General features: G+C 36.6%; 1 protein-coding gene across 1 annotated transcript in view; it reads left to right on the top strand.

Moving 5' to 3' along the window:
* Positions 1 to 10039, top strand: part of LOC111486366 (U-box domain-containing protein 52-like) — an 11846-nt gene extending 1807 nt beyond the window's left edge. The window contains exons 2-10 of the mRNA XM_023133457.1: positions 3775 to 4095; positions 5485 to 5606; positions 5699 to 5907; positions 6817 to 6862; positions 6936 to 7230; positions 7358 to 7459; positions 7548 to 7976; positions 8048 to 8803; positions 9767 to 10039. Coding sequence (XP_022989225.1) covers positions 3775 to 4095; positions 5485 to 5606; positions 5699 to 5907; positions 6817 to 6862; positions 6936 to 7230; positions 7358 to 7459; positions 7548 to 7976; positions 8048 to 8803; positions 9767 to 9853 — 2367 coding nt within the window. The 3' untranslated portion in view covers positions 9854 to 10039. The remainder of the gene's footprint in view (positions 1 to 3774; positions 4096 to 5484; positions 5607 to 5698; positions 5908 to 6816; positions 6863 to 6935; positions 7231 to 7357; positions 7460 to 7547; positions 7977 to 8047; positions 8804 to 9766) is intronic.
* Positions 10040 to 15992: the final 5953 nt, after the last annotated feature.

Genomic DNA, 15992 nt, shown 5'->3' with positions numbered 1-15992 from the left:
GGGGGGGGGGGGGGGGGGGGGGGGGGGGGGGGGGGGGGGGGGGGGGGGGGGGGGGGGGGGGGGGGGGGGGGGGGGGGGGGGGGGGGGGGGGGGGGGGTGTGGATTATGAGATCACATATCGGTTGAGAAGGAGAACGAAACAATTTTTATAAGGTATGAAAATCTCTCCCTAGCAGACGTGTTCTAAAAAACTTGTGGGAAAGCCTGAAAGGGAAAGCCCAAAGAGGACAATATTTGCTAGCGGTGGGCTTGAGTCGTTACACAAACAGTATCTCCATGAAGAGTCACGAATAGTACTCATCATTATATGCCAAAACTTTTTGCAAGAGTTGGACGTTTGAGTGTGAAATTTTGTTCTTTCTATCAATTTAATGGCCTTCACTTTTACAACACTTCATGAACTCTGCTACTAAATGCTTTGATAATGAATTGTCATATACTTCATCAAGAGTTTATGCGTCCAGGACATATGATAAATGCTAGTGTCCATGCATCTCTTGTCCTATAAGGACATTTTTATGTGGAATTTATATCACGTGGATTTTCTCAGAAACTAGGTAGAAACTACTACGAACTAGGTTCGAAAATATCTAAAATATCAACTTTTTAGAGATAGGATAGTGCCCACATCAACCAGGTTGGCGATGCCTATTAACACTATGGCATCGCTATCATTCCACGCAAAGCTACAATTCATATCCTTCTAATTATTGAGGCATATACAAAATCCGTATGACCTTACATTGCAAGTACTGGATTGTATACTTCAGCATCTTAATCTGCATTAGTCCTTGACATATGGCATGCTAAGTTCAATATCATGATCTAATTTTCTACTGGATGGAGCAAAGATTATGTGAGATTAGGTGGGGATTACTAGCTTCCTTTCTCTTTTGATTAGGGTAGTTCGTCCATGATTGAGAATCTTACCATAGAAGCAGATCCTTTATAAATTCTTGGTGGTATCAAGTCTTATCCCCAAGTTCATAGTCCCCTGTCAACTTTCCACCTCAGACAGTTGGAAGAAATCCATAGTGTTCGAAAAGGTCGGACACCATGTCCTTTAGTCGACCCCGAGAAAAGTAAACTACGACTTTTTGGATAACAAAGGTCCCGGTTGACAACGATCTTCAGTTTCTGCTTTAAGCAAATGAGGTCACTTGCCCCCAATTCCTTTTTGTAAATCAAATGACAGTCTGATTTGTCATACTGATGGGAGTTTGATGCTGAAGTGGGAGAGTATTAGAGATGAAAAAGATCTAGTGTTTGTAGTAGTGATAAGGTGGGGGAAGCATATGATATAAGCATACATCATGGAAATTACCACTTTTAGTGAGTGAAGATGGAAAGCTTTGGAAGCCACATGCCTTTGTCTTCTTGGTCATTTTCTTTATATTGATTGGCATTCTCTACGATAATGCAGCAATTGATGACCTACCACTCTCTTTGAACTAGATCCAGCGGTTTCCTCGAAGAGGTTTCCACATTCACACTCTTATAAAAAATTCTTCGTTCTCAAAGGCACATCGCTCGATATCTGTCTCTGATACCATTTGTATGGCTTAAGTCCACTGTTAGCAGATATTATTCTCTTTAGTCTTTCTCTTCCAAGCTTTCCTTCAAGGTCTTAAAACAAGTTTATTAGGGAGATGTTTCCACACCCTTATAAGAAATGCTTCATTCCCCTCTCTAATCGATGTGGGATCTCACAATGCATAACTTGTTGCTCATCAACTTAAGTACAATTTCATAGCTAAGATAATAATTTCTAGGTTAAAATACACTTTCGATTCTTAAACTATTATAAAAGTAGTCTATGTGCTTTTAAGATCTTCTTTTCATAGTGTAATGTATATTTGAATTCAATGTGATATGTATATATGAATTGTTGGGATGGGAAGTTTGTGAATTAACTTAAAAAGGAATTGTGTATTGCTTCTACTTAAATGAAGTGTTACCACCATTTCTTTCTCCCCCACATCAAGAGAGGTAATTTCAACTTGAACATGAGTTACTTGTGTATCCAATGTTTTTCCTTGAAACCTTTTCTTTTCAAAGGATACTCTTAAGGGTGTTTGATCGATCGAGTTGGGGTTGAGCGGAGGGAGATAAAATACCTCTCTCCCTAATTGACCTCCCAGATACTAATAACGTTACCAAATTGACTTCAACCGTGCTCACCGCACCTGTTTCAATAATGTTCACTATCGAAAACTCTTAGGGTGTTTGGCCCATCGAGTTGGAGTTGAGCAGAGGGAGCTAAAATACCCCTCTCTAATTGATCTCCCAGATACTAATAACGTCACCACATTGACTTCAACCGTGCTCACTGCACCAGTTTTAATAATGTTCAATATTGAAAACTCTAAAAGGTGTTTGACCAATCGAGTTGAGGTTGAGCAGAGGTAGATAACCAATCCATATCTACATTTTATTGGCCTTGTCTTTGTCTACATTGATATTTTTGAAATTTTAAAAAATCATACAAAATATGATTGTTTTGGTAAGAATATGAAGATTTAGATAAGAAGCACAAGTTTATTTAAAATTCATTTAAATGGTACGATAGAGATAAAGTTTAATTATAAAGATCCTAAGGGTATGTTTCATTATTGACTATTATAAAGATGAAATATAATTTGTAAATTTGTAATGTAATTGTTATTATTTGTACTATAATTGTTATTATTGTAATTTTTTTTTATCTAAAAATATTATTTAACTTCATAGGATAAAACAAGAAATTACAAAAGTTTAGTTTTATAGATACATTGTTCACTAATTTAGATATTTATTAATGGTAATTATGTTAGACATTAAAACCATAATGGATGAGAATAATTCGGGTTACTAATTTTGTTTAATAACAACATGATTTTACAATTGATAAATCAACTTTTTGATTAGTTATTTTTAATATAACGATACTCGTTCTTTCAGACTAATCCAAACAAGTATTCTAATCCGTACCACTTCGTTTTAATAACATTTGGGCAAATGAGTTTGATAACTTTTTTAATTCATTGTGTCGTTACCACATGGATGCGAGAATAGACTTTTGAAAACAAGCGAAATCTAAAGTGAATTAATTCAAAAGATTTCGTTCTTATTAACTCGTTAACAATTTTGCAAAACCTTAACTTCATGCATAAATATGAAGTATGTGCGAATCAATTCTGATAAACCAAACGTCACTAAGAGTTAGTAGGCGATCACTTAATGATACCAGATTTATCCCAACTAGTATTTCATGAAAATCATGGGTGACTATCATCGATCAGATATGAAAAACACCCAAAGTTGCGTGGTGGATATCATCGATCAGATAGCAAAAATGTTCAAAGTTGTGTGGTGACAATCATCGATTAGATAGCAAAAACGTTCGCGGTACACAGAGATAAAAGACCATGTAAATATGCATAGAAGAAGCCAAAAAAGTGATCAAATATTTGAGCCAAACACTAGAATTAATCAAATAAACACCATAATTAATTCTAGTTAAAAGTTGACATTATCCTTTTTGGGGAAAGCCAACCATCCATGCCAAAAATAGTGATCTTCGTCAATTTTGCTCAACAAAATGTGCCTTAAATTTATGGTACTCAGACAAATCCTATATTTGCGCACTCCCCTGAAAAATTTCAGACCCTCCTCCAAAGAGAGAGAGTAGCACTAAATTCCTCTCTCTCACTATATCTAGAGATGTAAATATGCATACAAAAACCCCAAAAACCAAATTAATTGCTTACCAAAATTTCAACTATGTGGCTGCAGAAAGGAAACAGCGTGAATGGCACGAAAAAGGGAGGAATAGCAGGAAGAGGAAATGGATTGGTGGCGATCGGCGTTGACAGGGAAAAAGGAAGCCAAAATGCTCTCCGATGGGCCACCGAGCATCTGCTCGTCAAGGGTCAAACCGTGATATTAATCCATGTAGTTCAGAGGCCTTCCAGTGCGGCAGCTTATTTGATTGGGGGAGCCATTATTTGTAATAGCGATGGCAGTTTCGCCAGTAATTCCCCTCGTAAACAGCAGCTCGAGATGCAGACTCGTGACATTTTTCTCACCTTCCATTGCTATTGTACCCGTAAGGACGTGAGTTTCTGTTGAATCATTCCATTTTTTTGCTATGTTTTGATTAGTTTTGTTTCTGATTCTGATATGAATGTCTGGTTAGGTTAGATTGGTGTGTTTTTGGACTTAAGGCAGATATGGATTGAATTTGAATTACCTTGTTGTTCGAATATCTTTATTAAGAATCACGACACTCCACAATAGTATGATATTGTTCACTTTGATCCCCTAAATTAGCCCATGTGGGACTCTCTTCCAACAATCCTCACCTCGAACAAAGTACACTATAGAGTCTCCCTTGAGGCCTATGGAGCCCTCGAACAACCTTCCCTTAATTGAGGCTCGACTCTTTTTCTATAGTCATCGAACAAAGTACACCCCTTGTTTGACACTTGAGTCACTTTTTACTATATCTTCGAGGCTCACAACTTCTTTGTTCGGCATTTGAGGATTCTATTCACATGGCTAAGTTAAGGGTACGACTCTGATACCATTTAAGAATCACGACTCTCACAATGGTATGATATTGTCCACTTTGAGTATAACCTCTCATGACTTTGTTTTGGACTTCCCCAAAAAGTCTCAAACTAATGGAGATATATTCCTTACTTATAAACGCATGTCCCCTAAATTAGCCAATGTAGGACTCTCTCCCAACAATCCTCAACAATCTCAAGGTAAGAACACTTGTTTGAGATTCGAATCACTCCACAAGTAAGATCGATCATGTATAGCTTGAATGATTCTAAACATGCAATCTAAACATATCCCTAATAATAAACAATCCCTCCAAAGGAAAGTAATATTCAGATTACCAATCAAATATCTCAAGGCAAGAACACTTGTTTGAGATTCGAATCAGTTCACAAGCACAATTGATCATGTCAAGCTTGAATGATTCTAAACATGCAATCTAAACTATATAAAATTGCAAAGAAACTTGGCCATTGGCTAAAAAAAAAAAGCACAAATGCTTATTTTACTACCTTTTCCAAGTCTGATTTACAAAGGTAACATTCATGGTTTTATATAGCCTCAAAATAAAAACCCGTAACCTTCGAGGAGGCATTACTAGAGTTGTAACTATATTTTATGACCATAATTAGCCATATACTTTATGACCATAATTAACCACTATGTAAATAAGTTTTAAAATGATTCACCCAAAATTTATAACAATGAAACTTGTTTCTTCTTCGATGTGGCATGAATTGAAACATCTTTGGATAATTTTGACAATATTTTACTCACATCTTCTTTGAAGTTTATATTGCATAATTGATGTATTGGTTCATATCACCTTGGCACCAGAAAAAAGAAACTCGAAACAAGAGTGCTACCAAATGAGCTTGAAATGAATAGGGCAGGGGCTTGTTAATGTTGATTGTGCTTGTTTTTTGGTCTGTGAAGATTCAATGCCTTGATGTCATATTGGAAGATACTGATGTGGTGAAAGCGTTAACCGAATACGTCTCGTATAGTGCAATCGACAACTTGGTGCTTGGGGCTCCATCGAAACATGGATTTATTAGGTAGTCATCTTGATTGATTCACCGTTGGTTGAGTGTTTTTCATTCCAATTTGTCCAAATTCTTATGATGGCCATTTGTGATATTTAAAGCAGGTTTAAGTCGTCGAGCATGGGGAGTAGTGTGTCGAAAGGGGCACCGGATTTCTGCACTGTATATGTCATCACAAAGGGAAAGGTGTCGTCGGTGAGACATGCCACTCGCTTGGCTCCCGCTGCTTCTCCTTTACTAGACCATTTGCAGAAGTTATCGAAGCCGATCGTAAAGGGAACGGTCACTCCTCAACATAAGTTTAATTTAAGAGGTTTGTTTTTCATGATGAACTAAATTCCTAGCATTTTGTGTATGGCATATGAAGTAGTTTCATTATGGTAAGTTCACAAATTTGTTTTTGAATTGTTTATTGTGAGATCCCACATCGGTTGGGGAGGAGAACGAAACATTGTTTATAAGGGTGTGGAAACCTCTTCTTGGCAGACTCGTTTTAAAAACCTTGAAGGGAAGCCCGAAAGGGAAAGCCTAAAGAGGACAATATTTGCTAGCGGTGGGTTTGGGTCGTTACAAATGGTATTAGAGCCAGACATCGGGTGATTTGCTAGTGAAAAGTTGAGCCTCGAAGGAGGGTGGACACGAGGTGGTGTGCCAGCGAGGACGCTGGGCCTCGAAGGGGGTGAATTGTGAGAACCCACCTCGGTTGGGGTGGAGAACAGAATATTCTTTATAAGGGTGTGGAAACCTTTCCTTAGCAAACGTGTTTAAAAAACCTTGAGGGGAAGCTTGAATGAGAAAGCTTAAAGAGGACAATATTTGCTAGCGGTGAGTTCGAGCCGTTATAAATGGTATCAGAGCCAGACATTGGGCGATGTGCTAGCAGAAGGTTGAGACCCAAAGGAGGGTGGACACGAAGTTGTGTGCTAGCAAGGACGTTGAGCCTTGAAAGGGGGTGGATTGTGAAATCCCACATTTGTTGGGGAGGAGAACGAAACATTCTTTATAAGGGTGTGGAAACCTCTCCCTATCAGACGTGTTTTAAGAACATTGAGGGAAAATTCAAAAGGAAAAGTCTAAAGAGAACAATCTGCTAGCAGTGAGCTTGGGCCTTTACACGTTCGGTAGGTTAATTTGAGTTATGTTTTTCCCATCAACACCAACTTCATCTCATTGCTAATCCAAGGATGAAGTTAAACCACACAACTAATTTTCGTGTGTGCAGATAGGACATCATTCAAGCCTCGTAATTTTCAAGATGAATCAATCAAGTAAGCTATGGAAGTCCAAAGATATGCATAGACTTTCTTTCAAAATTGATGCTTACATTGCAAATGGAATCAGGCCAGAAATATCTCAGGGAGTGGATCGAACTTCTATTTCCAAATATAGTGGAGGGTTCTCCGAGTCAGAATCCGACATATCCTTCATAAGCTCAGGAAGACCAAGCACGGATCGTACTTCTTCTGTTGCACTTGACAATGAATCCGCCCCACTGCAATATTCAAACAGCTCAGACCAAAGCTTTGCATCTCTACCATTTAAACCAAAATGGACAGACCACAATCAACTCAATGATTTCTCATCAGTTTCAGATGAGAGCTGCAGGACATCATTTTCCTGTTCTTCTCAGAACTTGGTCAGTCTATATTATGAATGGTTCAATTTTTGCCGATAGATTTCGTAAATGTATTGATAAAGATATGAATATGAATGGAAATGTGAAGATATGATCTAAATGTGGCCAATATTTATGTATCACACAGGATGAAGCAGAGCTTGAAATGAAGAGGTTGAAGCTAGAGCTTAAACAAACTATGGAGATGTACAGTACAGCTTGTAAAGAAGCACTAACAGCAAAGCAAAAGGTATATATATATATATATATATATAGATTTAAGTCATTTCTCCATTGTTAAGATGCAAAATTGGGTTATAATAAAGTTTTCAACATAGGCAAGGGAACTAAATAACTGGAGATGTGAAGAAGAACAGAAACTAGAAGAGGCGCGGCTTGCACAAGAAGCAGCAATGGCTATTGCAGAGAAGGAGAGAGCGAGATGCCGAGCGGCGATGGAAGCAGCTGATGCAGCTAAGAAAATAGCTGAGTTAGAATCATATAAAAGAGCAAATCTAGAGATAGAAGCACTTAAAGAAGCAGAGGAAATGCAAAGAGCATTGAAAAATCTTGCACAAAGTGACATCAGATACAGGAGATATTCAATTGAGGAGATTGAATCAGCAACAGAAAATTTTGCACAATCTCGGAAGATAGGGGAAGGAGGTTATGGACCTGTTTTTCATTGTCGTCTTGATCACACATCGGTTGCGGTCAAGGTTTTGCGCCCTGATGCGACTCAAGGAAGGGAACAATTTCAGCGAGAGGTGAGGAACTCAGAACAACTTTGGGATCATTTTGTAAGTGTGAATGATTTAGCTAGATATTGTAAATGCAGATTGATATATTGAGTTGCATAAGGCATCCCAACATGGTACTTCTTCTTGGAGCATGCCCAGAATATGGCATTCTAGTGTACGAGCACATGTCGAACGGAAGTTTGGAGGATCGACTCTTTCGAAAGGGGAACACCCCTGCTATTCCTTGGCAGTACCGGTTTCGAATTGCTGCTGAGATTGCTACTGGCCTTCTGTTTCTCCACCAGACCAAACCAGAGCCATTAGTGCACCGTGATCTCAAGCCAGCTAACATATTGCTAGACTACAATTATGTTAGCAAAATAAGCGACGTTGGTTTGGCTAGACTTGTACCCGCCGTGGCCGAAAATGTAACACAATGCTACATGACTTCAGCTGCTGGAACTTTCTGCTATATAGACCCTGAATATCAACAGACTGGAATGCTTGGGGTTAAATCTGATGTCTACTCATTAGGTATCATGTTGCTTCAACTAATTACAGCCAAGCCGCCCATGGGGTTGGCTCACCGAATTGCTCGAGCTATTGAGAAGGGGACTTTGGCGGATTTTCTGGACCCAGCTGTGGATGATTGGCCAGTGGAACAAGCACTTTGCTTTGCAAAATTAGCACTTCAATGTGCAGAACTTAGACGAAAAGACAGACCAGATCTTGCCAATGTTTTGTTGCCAGAACTTAACAGATTGAGAGAGTTTGGTGAGGAGAGAATGGAGCATCTGTTGTCAATGGATAGTTGTGGATCTTCGAGCGAATTTAGCCATACATCAACGGAGCAGGTTAGTATGTAAGACTGTGATATCCCACATCAGTTGGAGAGGAGAATGAAGCATTTCTTATAAGAGTGTGGAAGCCTCTCTCTAATATACGTGTTTTAAAACCATGAGGCTGACGGTGATACGTAACGGGCCAAAGTGAACAATATTTGCTAGCGGTGGGCTTGGGCTGTTACAAAGGGTATTAGAGCTAGACACTAAGCGATATGTCAGCTAGGACGCTGGGCCCCCAAGGGGGGTGGATTGTGAGTTCCCACATCAGTTGAAGAGGAGAATGAAACATTCCTTATAAGGGTGTGGAAACCTCTCCGTAACAAATATGTTTTAAAACCGTGAGGCTGACGGTGATACGTAACGAGCAAAAGCGGACAATATCTACTAACGATGGGCTTGGGCTGTTACAAATGGTATCAAAGTTAGACAATGAGCGGTGTGCTAGCGAGGACGCTGGGCCCTCAACGGGGGTGGATTGTGAGATCCCACATCGGTTGGAGAGGAGAATGAAACATTTCTTATAAGGGTGTGGAAATCTCTTCCCAACAAACGTATTTTAAAACCATGAGGCTTATGGTGATACGTAATGGGCCAAAGCGGACAATATCTACTAGAGGTGGGCTTGAGCTGTTACAAATGGTATCAAAATCAGACACTGAGCAGTGTGCCAACGAGGACGTTGGGCCCACAAGGGGGGTGGATTGTGAGAAACATCAGTTGGAGAGGAGAACGAAACATTCCTTATAAGGGTGTGGAAACCTCTCCCTAACAGATGCATTTTAAAACCATGAGAATGAAGATGATACGTAATGGGCCAAAGTGGACAATATCTGCTAGCGGTGAGCTTGGGATGTTACAAAGACACTAACCGAACACTTTTGATAATCATCTCTAAAAATGAATAAAAATACGTTTGATAATCATCTGGTTCTCCAAAAAACTTATGATCGTATCGTAAAACGTTGATTGCAGGATGTAATGAGCGATCCACAACTACTGATGATTTCAGGAAGTTCGAAGAGCCAATCTAGTGCATCATCACAGGTAGGAGGAGAATGAGGTAAGAGTTATTTATTGATGCTGAAAAAGAGCATTGAAATTTGTAAACTATTATAGGATTGATGTAAAATACCATACTACTTGAACAATATATCACCACCTGTTGCCCTCTTGACCTAACCAAGGTGCAGTTACATGTATATAAAAAGCAAATATTGAATATAAAGTTGATACCTTTGTACCTTATGTTGCCACTTTTCTCCGCCCATTCTCCATCAAAACATCATTGCTCAATATCTACTCCATCATGTTCCTTCAAGTGATGTGTATGCACTTGGAGATTGAGAGCTGTTTCTCCTTTTCTTAGCTTCCTCGCTTTTATAATACATATTAATTTGAACACTTCAAAAAAGGGTAAATGGGTTAGTTAGTTCGACCAAGTTCCGACCGTTCTTCGACTCTCTAGTGAAATCGGACAAACTTGCAAAGCAGTCGACAATTGATTTTGAGATGTTGTCTCCTTCTCCATTTCGAATCCTCTCTCAATTTCGACATTCACCCATCTTTCATAGGCATGTGTTTGTATGGTTTTTATTTTTCGACCTCAACAGTGGAGTCACTTACTAGACATTTTTATTGATAGACAATAAGAGGAAATAAAATTTTACCATACCCTTTAAAATCTTAAAGGGTACTCGAGAAAAACAAATTAAGAAGTTATAGGTTCGGAGATTATAAGAATAGTAAGACTTAATCTTTCTTCGTTGTTTTTTCTTTTTCATTAGTGGAGTTTGTATCATTTGAGTATTCGTCTCTTTTCGTTTCTTCAATGTAAAATATCCTTTCTTGTTCAAAGAAGTTGCAAAGCTTAACGTATTAGGATTTGTGTCCTATAGTCACGTAGTTTATAAACATTCTTAGTCTAACTATTTGATTGTTATTTTATTATTACATACAAAATTATATAAATTTATGAAAAATTGACATACAGCTAGATCATGTTCTCGTTATGTGTTGTAATTTGTTAACGACACAACCCACTTTCTAAAAATTACAAAAATTTGATCCAAATTATTCATGGAAGAAAATTATCCTTCTGATTTTGCATTTCCTATGAGATCCTACATTGGTTGGAGAGGAGAACGAAACATTCCTTATAACTGTGTGGAAACCTCTTTCTAACACACACGTTTTGGAACCTTGAGGGGAAGCCCAGAAGGAAAAGTTCAAAGAGGGCAATATTTGCTAGCAGTGAGATTGGGCTGTTACATTTCTACCCACCTTAGTTCTTTTGTTCGATGTTCTAAAAAGTGCAAAGAAACCGTCTTTGATCGTAGACAATATTCTCATAATCAATTATTTGAAGAACATGGAAGATTCAACTGGAAAAGAACAAACTTAATGAACAACAATATGAATGAAATAACAGTTGGTATCAACATTAGTAGCAGTAGGATAGCTTTTGAAGTCAGGTATAGACCATTAGTGCTAGTTCTTTGGAACAAAATTTTGCTCCAGTACTTGTCCTGAAATGAAAATTTATCAAAACAAAAATTGATGAGACAATTGAGATTAGCCACAATATTAGGAATACGAAGAAGAGGAGGAGGATGTTAGGAATCACGACTCTCCTCAATGGTATGATACTGTCCAATTTGAGCATAAACTCTCATGGCTTTACTTTGGGCTTCCTTGAAAGGCCTCCCCTTTATCAAGGCTCGACTCCTCTGGAGTCTTCGAACAAAGTACGCCCTTTTTTCGACACTTGAGTCACTTTTGACTACACCTTCGAGGCTCACGACTTCTCTGTTCGGCATTTGAGGATTCTATTTACATGACTAAGTTAAGGGCATGACTCTGATACCATGTTAGGAATCACGACTCTCTACAATAGTATGATATTGTCCACTTTGAGCATAAGCTCTCGTGGCTTTGCTTTGAGGTTCCCCAAAAGGCCTCATACCAATGAACATGTATTCCTTACTTATAAATCCATGATCATTCCCTAAATTAGCGAACGTGGGACTCCATCCCAACAATTCTCAAGAGTCTTCCCCTCGAACAAAGTACACTATAGAATCTCCCCTGAAGCCTATGGTGGAGCCCTCGAACAGCCTCCCCTTAATCGAGACTTGACTCCTTCTCTGGAGTCCTCAAACAAAGTACACTGTGTTGGCTTATTGGCCCTTGATCTCACATTAATTAATTTCAATGAATTAATTATTGATGTTTTGATGATAACAAACCTACTTTTAATTATTAACTATTTTCAGTTTTTTGAACTGTCCACAGTATAAGGTCGGGAATAACGATTACAACAACTTTTCAATTACTCAAATCAGAGCTAAAACGAAGAAATTAGAGTCGAGACAACATACCCGACGTGATGATGTGGCAACAAAATCAAAATGATGGACAAATCAAAATATATCAAAGTATGACATTTATAATATTGGAAGAGTAACACATGGTGGAGTTTTTCTTATTATTACATTTCTAAATAAAATTATTTTTACAAATATAAATTTGAATATAACCGTTACTCACATCGAATTTTATTATTACTATATTATATTATTATATTATTATATTTTAAAATTTTGGTAGTTACTCACATCATTTTTATTATTATTATATTATTATATTTATAATAAATTTTGAATTACATTTTACCGTTACTCACATAACTTTTTATTATTATTATATTATATTACTATTATATTAAAATTTTGAAATAAATGAATTTAGAAAATTTTCTTACTTAATTACTTTTAATCTCCACCTTCCATTATTCCTAACACAATCCAATGGTCAATATTCAATCCTACATTTTGCCACTTTTCTCCTCTATATAAACTCATCTTCCCCACATTTTTAACATATACAACTTACATACATTCTTCAATCCTCATTTGTTCAAAGTCTCCATTGTTTATTGCTCTCTCCAAGCTTACAAGTTTATTTCTTTTCATCTTATTCTTGAGAGGGATTATTATTATATTGTGAGGAAATAGTTGTCAGTATCCCAAATTGTAAATCTACTCTTTGAGAGAGTTGTGGTGTGTTATTATCAAACTCAAATACTTGTATCGGTTTGATCCTGCGTCGTTGAAAGGATTGAGTTTGCTCTTGAACTCGTAAAAAGAGCGGTGTACCGGTTTGGCTCTGATCCGTGGAAAGAGTCGGAAAAGTTCTTTATTCAAATTCCCAAGAGGCGCTTGGGGAGTGGAGTAGGTCGAGTTTGACCGAACCACTATAAAACTACGGTGTCATTTTCTCTAACTCTTTCCTATTTAATTTCAAGATTATTATTATGTTTATTGCATGTTCTACTTGATTATTGTTTTGACTTGAATTATTTTGCTTTAGTAATTATCATCTTCTACTTATTTGTAAAAAGTTTTATCATTAGAAAAATTAATCAAGTTTAAACACTTTTATCGTTAAAACCCTATTCACCCCCCCTCTAGGGTTGCCATACCGATCCAACAATTGGTATCAGAGCAGGTTGCTCCTATAGATTTTTTATCTAAACTTTATTGTTCGAGCTTATGGCAAACCTACGTGTTAAAAATGGTTTTAGTGAAGGACAATCAACTTCTAGGCCACCTTATTTTGATGGAACAAATTATACATGTTGGAAAGCTAGGATGAAAATTTATTTGCAATCCGTTGATTATCAATTGTGGTTAAATGTTAGTAATGGTCCTTACATTCCAATAAAAATTGTTAATAATATTGAGGTGCCTAAATTAGAAAATGAATTTGATGAGCATGATATGAAAAAATGTTCTTTGAATGCTAGTGCTATCAATTGTCTGTATTGTGCCTTAAGTAATGATGAATTTAATAGAGTATGTATGTGTTCTTCGGCATATGAAATTTGGAAAACTCTTGAAGTAACTCATGAGGGAACCAATCAAGTTAAAGAAACAAAAATTAGCATGTTAGTTCATAATTATGAACTATTTAAAATGGAGGAAAATGAACCTATTGGTGATATGTTTACTAGATTTACTAATATTTTAAATGCTTTGAAAAATCTTGGAAAAGTATATTCTACCTCCGAAAATGTAAGAAAAATTCTTAGGTCTCTGCCTAAAAGTTGGGAGGCAAAAGTGACGGCGATTCAAGAAGCAAAGGATCTCACAAAGCTTCCTTTGGATGAACTCATTGGTTCTCTCATGACACATGAGATTACCATGAACGGGCACATGGAAGAAGAATCCAAAAAGAAGAAAAGTATAGCCCTAAAATCCATCAAAGTTGACTCTGAAGATGAGGACGTCCTTGATGAAGATGATGTCGCCTACTTCACACGTAAGTATAAAAATTTTATTAAAATGAAGAAACAATTAAAAAAACATTTCACAAATCAAAAAGAGTCAAAAGGTGAAAAGAGCAAAAACGATGAGGTAATATGTTATGAATGTAAAAAGCCGGGTCATATAAGAACGGATTGTCCTCTCCTCAAATCATCTAAGAAATCCAAGAAGAAAGCAATGAAGGCTACTTGGGATGATAGTGATGAAAGTGCAAGTGGAAGTGATGAAGAAGTTGCAAATTTTTGCTTCATGGCTCATAGTGACAAAGAGGATGAACAAGAAGATGAACAAGAAGATGAGGTAACTCTTGAATCTCTTTCTTATCATGAATTATTTAAACTTGTTGATGAGATGACAATTGATTTAGAAAAACTTAGTTCAAAGTATGTTGTGCTTAAAAAGAAATATAAGACTTCAATTATTGAAAATAAGTCTTTGCTAAATGAAATTTCTTGCTTGAAGGAGAAGGATCATAATATTGTTAAAATTGATGTACCTTGTGAAAAGCATGTATTTGATTGTGATGAGAAAAATGCATTAATTGATAAAGTCAAGACTCTTGAGCATGATTGTGGTGAAAAAGATAAATTAATTAAATTGCTCAAAGAGAATGAATCAAATAATTTGCAAGAACTTGGTAGGGCTAAGGAATCTATTAAAATGTTAACAATAGGTGCTCAAAAATTAGATAAAATACTTGAAGGAGGTAAGTCATATGGTGATAAAAGAGGATTAGGCTATATTGATGAATGTTCTACACCTTCAAGTTCTAAAACAATCTTTGTTAAAGCATCCCCTATCTTGCCTAAATCTAACACATGTAAATTTGTATATAAGTATGATAAATCTAGATTTGTGCCTATATGTCATTATTGTGGTGTTGAAGGTCATATTAGACCTAAGTGCTTTAAATTGAAAAATTCTCAAAATATTCATTTAGGAAGAAAAGTTTCTCAAAATACAAAGTTTAACAATGTTTTAGAAAATAATTTTTCGAATAAAAATAGAATACACAAATTTAGTCCAAGAAATAAATTCTTGCATAATGTCGTTTGTTTCTCGTGTGGTAAGTTTGGACATAAAGATTATTCTTGTTACTTATCTAAATACAATGTCTTTAATATGAATGCAAATATGAAATGGATTCCTAAATTTGTGAATACTAACTTTCTAGGACCCAAACAAGTATGGGTACCAAAAGGTCAATTTTGAATATCTTTGTTTTTAGGTTTGTTTGAAAGCCTCCAAGAAAAATAAGTGGTACTTGGATAGTGGTTGCTCAAGACACATGACGGGTAATCCATCCAAGTTTGTCAATCTTTCCAAGAAGGATGGTGGCTTAGTAACCTTTGGTGATAACAAGAAGGGTAAAATAATTGGTAAGGGTACTATAGGTAATGACTCTTGTACTCTCATTAAAAATGTATTGTTAGTTGATGGTTTAAAGCATGACTTACTTAGCATTAGTCAATTATGTGATAAAGGTTTTAGAGTTGTATTTGATAAGAATAATTGCATAATTGAAAATGCTAGTGATAGAAAAGTTTTGTTTGTAGGAAATAGAGACGATAATGTGTATACTATTGATTTGAATGATTGTCCTACAAATGATAAATGTCTTTCGGTTTTGATTGATAACTCTTGGCTATGGCATAGAAGACTAGGACATGCTAGTATGTACTTGATTTCAAATATTTCAAAAAATTCATTAGTGAGAGGTCTCCCTCAACTTAAATTTGAAAAAGATAAAATTTGTGACGCTTGTCAAATGGGTAAGCAAACTAAGTCTTCTTTCAAATCTAAAAATATGATTTCTACTACTAGACCTCTTCAACTACTCCATATAGACTTATTTGGCCCTTCTAAAATAGCTA

The sequence above is a fragment of the Cucurbita maxima genome, unplaced genomic scaffold, assembly GCF_002738345.1.
Source record: "Cucurbita maxima cultivar Rimu unplaced genomic scaffold, Cmax_1.0 Cma_Scf00011, whole genome shotgun sequence".
Classification (NCBI taxonomy): domain Eukaryota; kingdom Viridiplantae; phylum Streptophyta; class Magnoliopsida; order Cucurbitales; family Cucurbitaceae; genus Cucurbita; species Cucurbita maxima.
This window is presented reverse-complemented; position numbering and strand designations above follow the sequence as displayed.